General features: G+C 43.1%; 1 protein-coding gene across 1 annotated transcript; it reads right to left on the minus strand.

Annotated features, from left to right (window-relative positions):
• Positions 1-2514: 2514 nt before the first annotated feature.
• Positions 2515-9298, minus strand: LOC115547486 (uncharacterized). Its single transcript, XM_030361767.1, has 8 exons — positions 9137-9298; positions 7150-7218; positions 6807-6857; positions 5878-6020; positions 5278-5378; positions 5026-5180; positions 4424-4720; positions 2515-3758 (listed from the first exon to the last, which is right to left on the minus strand). The coding sequence occupies exons 1-8, from the start codon at positions 9225-9227 to the stop codon at positions 3217-3219; spliced, it is 1449 nt and encodes a 482-aa protein (XP_030217627.1). The 5' UTR covers positions 9228-9298; the 3' UTR covers positions 2515-3216.
• Positions 9299-9835: the final 537 nt, after the last annotated feature.

Raw genomic sequence — 9835 nt, forward strand, 5'->3', positions numbered from 1 at the left:
AGGTAAGCCGAAATGATGATCTGATGCCTCTCCCTACGGAACATGGTAGTAGTTTCACAACAGTGATCTATGAGATCCAAACAGAAATCTAATATCCCCTTCATTTCCTCTCGGAGTCGTGAAGTAAAATGTGACATGTCATTGTTTAATACTAAGGTGGCAAAGGCGTGAGGATACAATTGAATAACAGAGCACCAAGGCAGAGAGTAACAAGTGGTGTAACAATGGTGAAAAACACGTAACAGGTAAACTAAAGACATTCTAAAAATTTAAAAACGAGTATAATTGGTACCTCTCCATTTTTCTACTAGGCACAATGGATTGCTGCCACGTCTATCAGGGCGAGAAGCCCCCCAGTCTCAGCAGGAGTAAAAGGAGATGACAGGTCCACGTTGTCAACACCCTCGGAAAGATGTTGAGTGATCATATCCTCGACCACTTTGGTTCTGGGTGTGTCGGGTCGAAAACCCTTGTAGCCGCTCAGCGTCTCATCACCTGCTCTGATCAGGAGACGGCCACAGAGCCAGGCGTCAGAGGAGTAGTTGGAGGAGTTTACGTGCTCCAGATTAGTTTTGAACCCGTAATGAGGGTTCGCTGCCACTGTTCTGAGAGCTAGCACAGCTGCATCCCACTGTCCTGGATATAAGCGCATAACATGCGGCCACGGGAACCTGCGATGCTCATTCAGGGCACGTGCGAAAACATCCAAGGAGACCAACCCGGACCCAGCGGCCTGAGCCAAACAAACTCTAAGCCTGATACAACCTCCTGGCAGACATTCCTTCCACTGCCTGAGTATATCTCCCATTGATCGATGGTCAACAAAATGACCAAAATTGGCCCAGGTGCACTTCACATCCTCAACAGAGAGGTTCGAGATATAAGGCATTGTCTGCCTCATCTCTCTTTGAAGGCGAGCAGCCCCTCAGAGACGTCTCTTAGCTCTTTACCCGTTCACTCACGTAGCAATGACCACCGGTGCTTTGGATCTGCCAGGGCTTATAACTGCCTCCGCGGATATGTCTCCTCATAGAGAACGAGATCATGGTCAGGACAACAACATAGAGCACTCTCTCCCTGATCACCTCAGCACTGGAGTTGGCTGCCAGGTGGACCCAGCGCAGCATGACGTGCAGATCGCCTACATCGGTCCATACACCCGTCGCACTTGCCCAGGGAACATCGGGGTGTGAGGCTGTGAATGTGATCCACCATGTTTGAGTCTTGAGAAGCATGGGGTTGTTCATCAGAGCCAAGAGGTCACCTCTTGCTTCGTCACGGTCCACGATGGATGCAGCCAGAACCCCCGGAGCCATTGTTTCCAAAATCAGCAGCTGCCTTCGATCCACCGGACTTGTTGCTCTCATGGAGACGATCACGGAGGCAGTTATAAGCCCTGGCAGATCCAAAGCACCGGTGGTCATAGCTACGTGAGTGAACGGGTTAAGAGCTAAGAGACGTCTCTGAGGGGCTGCCCCATCCACCTGATCAACTGGGACAGCAGCTTCCATCCATGGAGATTCATTAGTTCCGGGGAGAGCTAATGCATCCACCATGTCCTTGTGAGCTGAGTTTTTCCAGAAATAAGTCATGTTGACAAGGCACTTAGGAAGACGCTTTTTGAAACAATTGGATAGTTCTCCCGCCTATGTTGTATATTAATAAAGAAAGATGTTCAAAGAAATACAATCGGAGACATAGGAGAGTGTTGTGGGAACAGCTGGAAACATATCTGCGAAATTTCAATGTTCTCAGTTACAAAGTGTTTTTTAGGAGACACGCTGAATAAATACATCATGTTTGTCAAACTCAAAAATAATCGTTTGAATAATTGTGATTTCAATATTGACCAAAGAAATCGTGATTATGATTTTTTTTTCTAGAACCAAGCAGCCCTAGGAGATGTGTATTTTGGTGTTTCTCATCAGACGCGTTCATCCAAAGCTACCCACAGTCAGGGCCGGATTAACAATTTTCTGTGCCCTGGGCAACAAGGCTCAAGGGCCCCCCCCCCCCCCCTCGCCGCCGCGCACCAAATCCTGGGCCCCTATACTATAGGTACTGATGGGCCCCCCTGCGCCAGGTTGTTGACTGGGGGGGGGGGGTCCGGAGCGATTGTTGAGGGGGGGGGGAAGGAAGATGAAGTAAATTTTTTTTTTTTTTTTTTGTCGTGTTATGTGGTGTCTGAAGATGTATGTTTGCACTTTGAAAAAAAAAAAAAAAAAAACGTTGTCAAGGGCCCCTTTCATGTCACGGGCCCTGGGCAAGTGCCCAGTTGCCCTAATGGTTAATCCGGCCTTGCCCACAGTGGGTACAAATCCACACGGGCTCTGGAAGTATTGTGCTGAGGGGGCTGCCGCACCCCCTGTTGGCTGAGACGCTCACAACAAATATTGTAGTTTTAAATAATTTCTGATGCTTCTATTGTTATTTTAAGGCGCTTACGTTAGTATTATTGAGTTAAACTAGAAGAATCATCGGCTGAACACAGGAGAATTCATATGGAGCCACTGACTTCTTTATCATCATATGCTTTATTAACAAGTACAACAGAAAAGTTTTCCCTTACATGTACACAATAAACCATAGGACTAAAATAATAGAAGTAGCAGACATTTCAAATCATAAAAAGGTGTGCAAACATGTTTAATAACTGAATATGTTCTACTGCCGTGTTGTTGCCAAAATAACACAAGGAATCATTATTTGGTTTCAAGTCATTAAAGACCCCTTGCATTGTCAATACAATATACAATCTGCTTTAAGTCAGGTTCCATGTTAGGCATGTCAAAATAAAAATTTCAGAGGCCCCTAGTACAAAACTGGATATGTCGGAAAATATACAAAATATTGTAAGACATTTTGACATTTGATATTTTTACAGGTTTATAAATCAAAAAAAATACATTTTACATTGTAAATTACATCTTTGTATAACCTGTATAGTTAACCCCATGGAATATCTTAAAAGTCTCTTCCCGTCGTGGTTTATCATGCAAACCTTTCCGATGCCAAATAAAATGTAGCATTTGGAGTATAGTTGAGGATGTATAAGAATCAAGCAAAAAACTGAAATATTTAACAGCAGGAGATTGAGAGAGGGACAGAAAGAATGCAGCAGAAGATGGAGAGAGAGAGCAGCAGAAGATTGAGAGGTGAAGTGTGTGTGTGTGTGTTTTCTTAGATGTGTTTGTCTTTGTCTGTGTCTGTGTGTGGCTACAACAGAGACACTGCGGCATCAACATCCAGCCTAAACCCAGGGAGGAGGTCCTCCTTGGTGAAGGTGGAATGGAAGGTGTGGATGTGTGTCAGTATGTCTAACCCTCTTACATCTGGGGACACTCTGAAGAAGGACAGAGAGCCAGCAGGCCGGTCCAGATACACTCCTACTCTGTTAGAGTCAGAGGGGTCGAGAACTATGTCAGTTGTACTACCGTTGTACTGGGCAGTGTAACGATCATTGAGACAATCAAGAAGCCAGGACTTGTTGTTCCCTCCAAGCTTGCTATCATTACCCCCTCCTTTCCTTGTGATTCCTCTGTAGGTCACTCCTATACCAACACTTCCGTTTCTCTCTACCTCCCAGTAACAGCAGCCAGTCAGACCCTCTCGACACAACACCTGGGGCAAGGTGTCAAATCTTTCTGGGAGATCAGGATACGACTGGTTCCCTGCAACCCGCTTCACCGTTCTGTTGTCCTCAGACAGAGAGAGTTCTTTGTTGGCTGTTTTTGGGTCCAGTGGGAGTTCACAGGCATCTGACGGGAGAACAAGACATGATGAGCCTCTGAAGACAGAAACAGACTGATGAGGTATTTCCTACACAAAGCAGATGTTTTGACCAAAAATATTATTCTAATGAGAATAAGATCATCAGCCTACTAGTAATAAAAGCAGGGTTCTCCCCACAGAATGAACCATTTGAATAGCGCTCCCAAAAGCCAAACCACAATGTCACGAGACAGAGCTGCGTGCTGTCGATCTCTTTCAGATCCACTCTCAGTTCGACACAGCTTGAATGTAATACTGCTCTTCTGGCACATCAGAGTGCCAGGCGAGCCATGGAGCGTTGTGTCGTAGAAGGACAACACACAAACGATTCAAGGTCTGGTTTTCTGTGTCAATATGATGGTTTGGTGATGGGGCAAGGTTTGAAACAGTGCTGGAGGTTCTATTGCGGCAGTATGTCTGTCTGTGCCGGTGTGAGCGCTCATTGTGTCTCAAACACAACCACAAGTTCAAGTTAAGTCACACAGCTTTGAAAGTATGGGGGGCTTCAAATTATCCTAAAACTAAAGAGCTCTTTGATATCTATCCGTCAATAATAAATATTTTGTTGAAATCAACAGAAATGTTATGATTATATCAACAACAATGTAATAAATACATCACAACCACATCTCTTCTTGGATCCAGATCTTACCAAAGACAAGCAGCTCAGCGGTGCGATTGGCCGTGCCAGCGCTGTTGCTCGCCATGCAGCAGACCGTGGTCACGCCAGAGCTCACCCCTCTGACAAAGAGGAACCCCCTCTCCAGCCAGGCCTCTGATTGGTCGTCTGTGCCGTCCCTCTCCAGGGGCCTGCGTTGTGGAGCCACTGGATTGTGGGATCCGGTGTGCCGCCAGCATCGCAGCTGAAGCGGGCCGTTTGGCCACGGGCACACCTTGCTCGAGGAGCGGAACTCTGCGAAGATGGGGGCCTCCACCATCGTGGGCATTGCTGAACCAGAAGAAACCAGGACGAAATGAGTGAATGTTTACAACACGTATCTAGAGATGCACCATCAAACAGACCTCACTGACTCGCTATACTTGTCCACTAGAGGGCGACCCATAATATTCAGTTACAGCAACATGAGGTTTCATGTGAGAAAACACCTAAACCCTGCATTACCAGTAGACACAGACACTGATCCAACCACATCCAACCACCTTTCCATTCATAAAGAGTATATTTACTGTATCTACTGCACAGAGAATAGAACGGAGGAATTATTCCCAAACTCATGAACAAAGTCTACGGACCCGCTTCGTTCAGCTCAGCTTCCAGATGATCCAGGTCTATGACCCTCTCACAGACCCAGTGTTGCAGTTGGTCACACGGTCCTTCAGACAAGCTAGTACCCCATTCTACACAGTCTTTTGCTGGAGCGTCAAGATGTGTTTTATTGCGTACCCAACTGAGAACCACAAGGAATAGAAAGTTGACCAGGGTTGAAGTGTCACTGTCACAGAGTGAAGAGAAGAGATGCTGCTGAAAAGAGTCATCAGCCTTACCTTGAAGTCATGTTGGTATCATCCACCCACTTGAAGTTCCCATTTGTATCTTTCTTACTCAGTCCAATCCAGGAACGACCCTTAAATCTGCTAATAAACTCCTGTTCCCAATAGTAATAGTATATGTTGTCATGAAGCTGACAGAATGTACCCAGCGCACACACACACACACACCACACACCCACACAATCGCTCGCTCACACACATACATTTTATATGCTTTATTTTATTCTACATTACAAGTCTTTGAAAGATCTAACACATTAATACGGGTCAGCACATTGTTATGTAACATACAATTTTAGGGTACAAGGAACATCTCCTTTTCCTGGTAAACATGCTTCATATAATTTTGAAGTTGAGCAGTACTTTACGAGCTGTTTGAAAGCCCCCAAATGCAAAGTCCATGGGTCGACAGCCTACGAACATGCCCTAGACTACTAACACTAGTACACTAGGTTGGCATTTGTTGTTTTTAATGGTTGATATCAATGATTGCTATTTTAGAGTTACACACACACACACACACACACACACACACACACACACACACACACACACACCACACACACACACACACACACACACTGCCTCTGTCACCTGTTCTTTTCTGCTGTTAATAACTACCAGGTCTGCATTTCTCTGCAGACAGTAGTCTCGACTGGCCGCCCAGTTTCTCTTAGTAGTAGAGATAAGGTAGAAACTCTTGTGGAAATAAATCCAGCCGATTCGTGTCCAATCAACTGTTGAATGTAAAAGCAAAACCTTAACAAACACAGAACTGCTTTTCTTACTGTCTTCATTACTGACCCTAACCCTAAAAACATGACCTTAGTAGACCACACTAGAAACCTGACCTTAGTAGACCATACTAGAAACATTACCTTAGTAGTCCACAATAGAAACATGACCTAAGTAGACCACAATAGAAACATGACCTTAGTAGACCACAATAGAAACCACACCTTAGTAGACAACATTAAAAACATGACCATAGTAGACCACAATAGAAACCTGACCTAGTAAACCACACTAGAAACCTGACCTTAGTAGACCACAATAGAAACATGACCTAGTAAACCACACTAGAAACCTGACCTTAGTAGACCACAATAGAGACATGACCTTAGTAGACCACAATAGAAACCTGACCTTAGTAGTCAACAATACAAACCTGACCTTAGTAGACCACAATAGAAACCTGACCTTAGTAGACCACAATAGAAACCTGACATTAGTAGACCACAATAGAAACCCCACCTTAGTAGACCACCCTAAAAACATGACCTTAGTAGACCACAATAGAAACATGACCTTAATAGACCACAATATAAGTTCCTCTGTACTCCACTGCTCCCCCTGCTCAAGGAGGATACTAACAACACCTTCAGTAACACCATGCTGCCAGAATCCTTTATTTAATTGTATGCTCTGTTAGCCTTCAATACAATTATTTAAAGTTATAAGGAAGAGGGGATGTTCAAACATAAATCCCAAAAGCAGATAGCATTTTTTAAAGAAAGACTTACCAAGTTCATTCATTAAGTGCTCTCTCCCCCCCTTCCGAGGTGTCACAGAGTCTAGGACAGGGCAGAGTACAGAAGAAATCAGCTCTCAAACAGAAAAACATTGTCTCTAAACATAACAGGCTACTCAAAACAAAGTCCATCCACACTGAGAAAAGACTATATATTATTAGTTTAATTATAAATAATAATTGTTCTTATTATATTAAGAATCACTTTTATAATCATCATTTTCTTATCAAAATAAATGTTTGGATTATTCTAATTAATATTATAAATAATAATTATTTATTTTTGCTAATATAATGATCGTATTAATATTTAGGATGATATGAGTTAGACTCACCATAGCGCACAGAGGTTACGAGAATACACAGCAGTACGAAGCTCAGAGTGACAACGTATGACCGTAGACCTGTTCAGGAGTAGGACACACACACACACACACACACACACACACACACACACACACGCAACCACACACACACACACACACACACACACACACAACACACACATTGTAATGTGCACAGTGATATATTCGTAGTGCTTGGGTATCATTCACAGTCCAGACTCTCCTCCAGTCTGCAGAATCCCTCCCCGTCTAGAAGAAACGTCTGAAGACCTCTACTGAGAACACCGCAGTAAGTGATTATTGGTACTGTAGCTCTTGTGTGGAATTAAACATACTTAAGCAAAACAAACTTAATAGTCACCTTTTTATTGACAAATATGCACAAATACAGTAATATATACATACACGTGTCGAAAGGGGGGGGGAACATGTGGCCTGTGTGTCACCAGGGTCATTCACAACAGCACACAGCAAAACATTAGGTTATGTATTTTGGTAGCCAGGCTAATTGCAGACCAAGCTCAATCGTAGATTGCATGTTGGTCTGGGGAGGCTGCTGTCATTTCTTCAGCACAAGATGCTTGATCAACGGGCGTAGTTCATACCATAGATAAAGATATATATATTAACTAGATGCCTCGTCCACGCTGCTGGCCAATGGAGTCGAACGTCACCACTGGCGGCCATCTTACCACAGTAAGCTGCTCACCCATAACATTGTGTTGGTAGTGGTACACGTACTTTTTAAATAACCTAACTTGCTCAATTTTCAACCGATTTTCAAACGGTTTGGTTGTTATAAACGTCAGAGATGTAGTTATGACACTGCATGCTTTTGATAGAATAATGGAAAATATAATAATCTTCCAAAATAGGTACAATACCATAACCACGTTAATAACGTTTGTAATAAACCAACCCGTTTGTAAATCGGTTGAAAATTGAGCAAGTTATGGTATTTAAAAAGTACATGTACCACTACCAAGACAATGTTATGGGTGAACAGCTTACTGTGGTAAGATGCCCGCCTATGGTGACGTTCTAGACGCCACCGTAAGGCATCTAGTTAATATATCTGGTTCATACGACTCTGTACGCCATTAGTTGCTTGCCTCGCTTCCCTGTCGTCATTGTGTTAAACCAGCCAATAGCACTCAAGGGAGAAAAGCCAGCTTGGTGATTGGCTCCATTTAAAGCGGATCGGAAACAGAAAGAAATGTATTGCTCCTCTCCAGCCCCTGCAGAGTGAATTCAAATCGCCGGCAGAAAGGGCTGGGGGCACCCAGTCTAATATTTTGGGATAATTTGAGATATGTTCATATTAATTACAAACTTTATATAATTGTGGTAAATCCATGTCCACTTGATGTACAAATGAATGCATTGAAATGAGCATTGGCATATAGTATTGCTTTTTTTGTATAATTTGGCATAGGACATAAATATAGTTGGTGACCCTGCAGGATGCACATACACATGCGTACAAATACACACAAACATAGATAAATATATACATAAACATAGATACATACATTCATACAGATATACACAGTTCATACATATACAAACGTTTACATACGTACACAAACATATTTACACCTGTAAATATGTAACAAATCCCAAACATACTACGATAGACAAAAGTACTTTCTCTAATGCTACGTTGCACCACAACTAATAATAAATATTAAAATATTAAACCTGTATTCTGCTCCCTCAAGCTACTCTGCACTCTTTCTAGTTTTTCCATGTATATAACGAACACACAACTACTTGTAAATGTGTGTTGTGGGTCGAGAAAATACACGTCGTTATTTAGGAGAATAAATCTAGGAATACGTTTATGGGGTCGCTTGTTCATCAGGTTGGTCACTTTGGCCAAAATTGTCTGCTTAATGTAAATCTTGAGATGCATGTAACTGAAAACGAATCTATGTACAGGTTTTATCGCTTTCAAATCCACTCAGAAGGGTCCTACCAGATCTTCTCTTTTTGGTCTGCTCCCGGTCCAAAGACATGTCCTCAGCTCCCGTAGAGGATCCAGAGTCCAGTTTATTGCTGGTGGCCATGGTTACTCTCTGGACAACTTCAACTGCTTCTGCTATCAGGCTTCAGCGCTGCTATATCAACTAGGAAAACAACGTCACATGTTTTAATTCTGACTTATCATCCGCTTTCAATCTGAACCATCACAGGTCAGGAAATGTTTGCTTCTACTCTAGTCAGATGCCGTCATTTTACCCATCCAATCACTTAAGCAAGCAAGCAAGCACACACAAACACTCAATATCATTATTAATTTCATAGCCTAACCCAATTAGTGGTCAAGCTGTATACCAGAAAGTAGTGGATATGTCTAGGACCGGTCAAGCTGTATACTAGAAGGAAGTGGACATGTCTAGGAGTGGTCAAGCTGTACACTAGACTGTAGTAGACATGTCTAGGAGTGGTCAAGCTGTACACTAGAATGTAGTGGACATGTCTAGGAGTGGTCAAATTGTACACTAGAAGGTGGGAGTGTACAAATTGTTCCTTCTCTTGTTCCCTCTACACGCTGCAGGTGTTGGTCTGCTGTCAGCTCTGATGCCAGAGCTCTAAAGACAGAACTATATTCACATTTATACAACTTAACTCAACACACTATGGGAACAGCAGAATAAGTGTGTGTAGCTGCTTG

The sequence above is a fragment of the Gadus morhua genome, chromosome 1, assembly GCF_902167405.1.
Source record: "Gadus morhua chromosome 1, gadMor3.0, whole genome shotgun sequence".
Taxonomy (NCBI): domain Eukaryota; kingdom Metazoa; phylum Chordata; class Actinopteri; order Gadiformes; family Gadidae; genus Gadus; species Gadus morhua.

Excerpts from the sequence above, each read along its gene's own strand:
- LOC115547486 (XM_030361767.1), bottom strand. The coding sequence starts at position 9,227 with ATGGCCACCAGCAATAAACTGGACTCTGGATCCTCTACGGGAGCTGAG. Across the intron at positions 7,219-9,136 it reads GACCAAAAAGAGAAGATCTG|GTCTACGGTCATACGTTGTC; the intron begins GTAGGACCCTTC and ends ACTCCTGAACAG. Across the intron at positions 6,858-7,149 it reads CGTAACCTCTGTGCGCTATG|ACTCTGTGACACCTCGGAAG; the intron begins GTGAGTCTAACT and ends GCCCTGTCCTAG.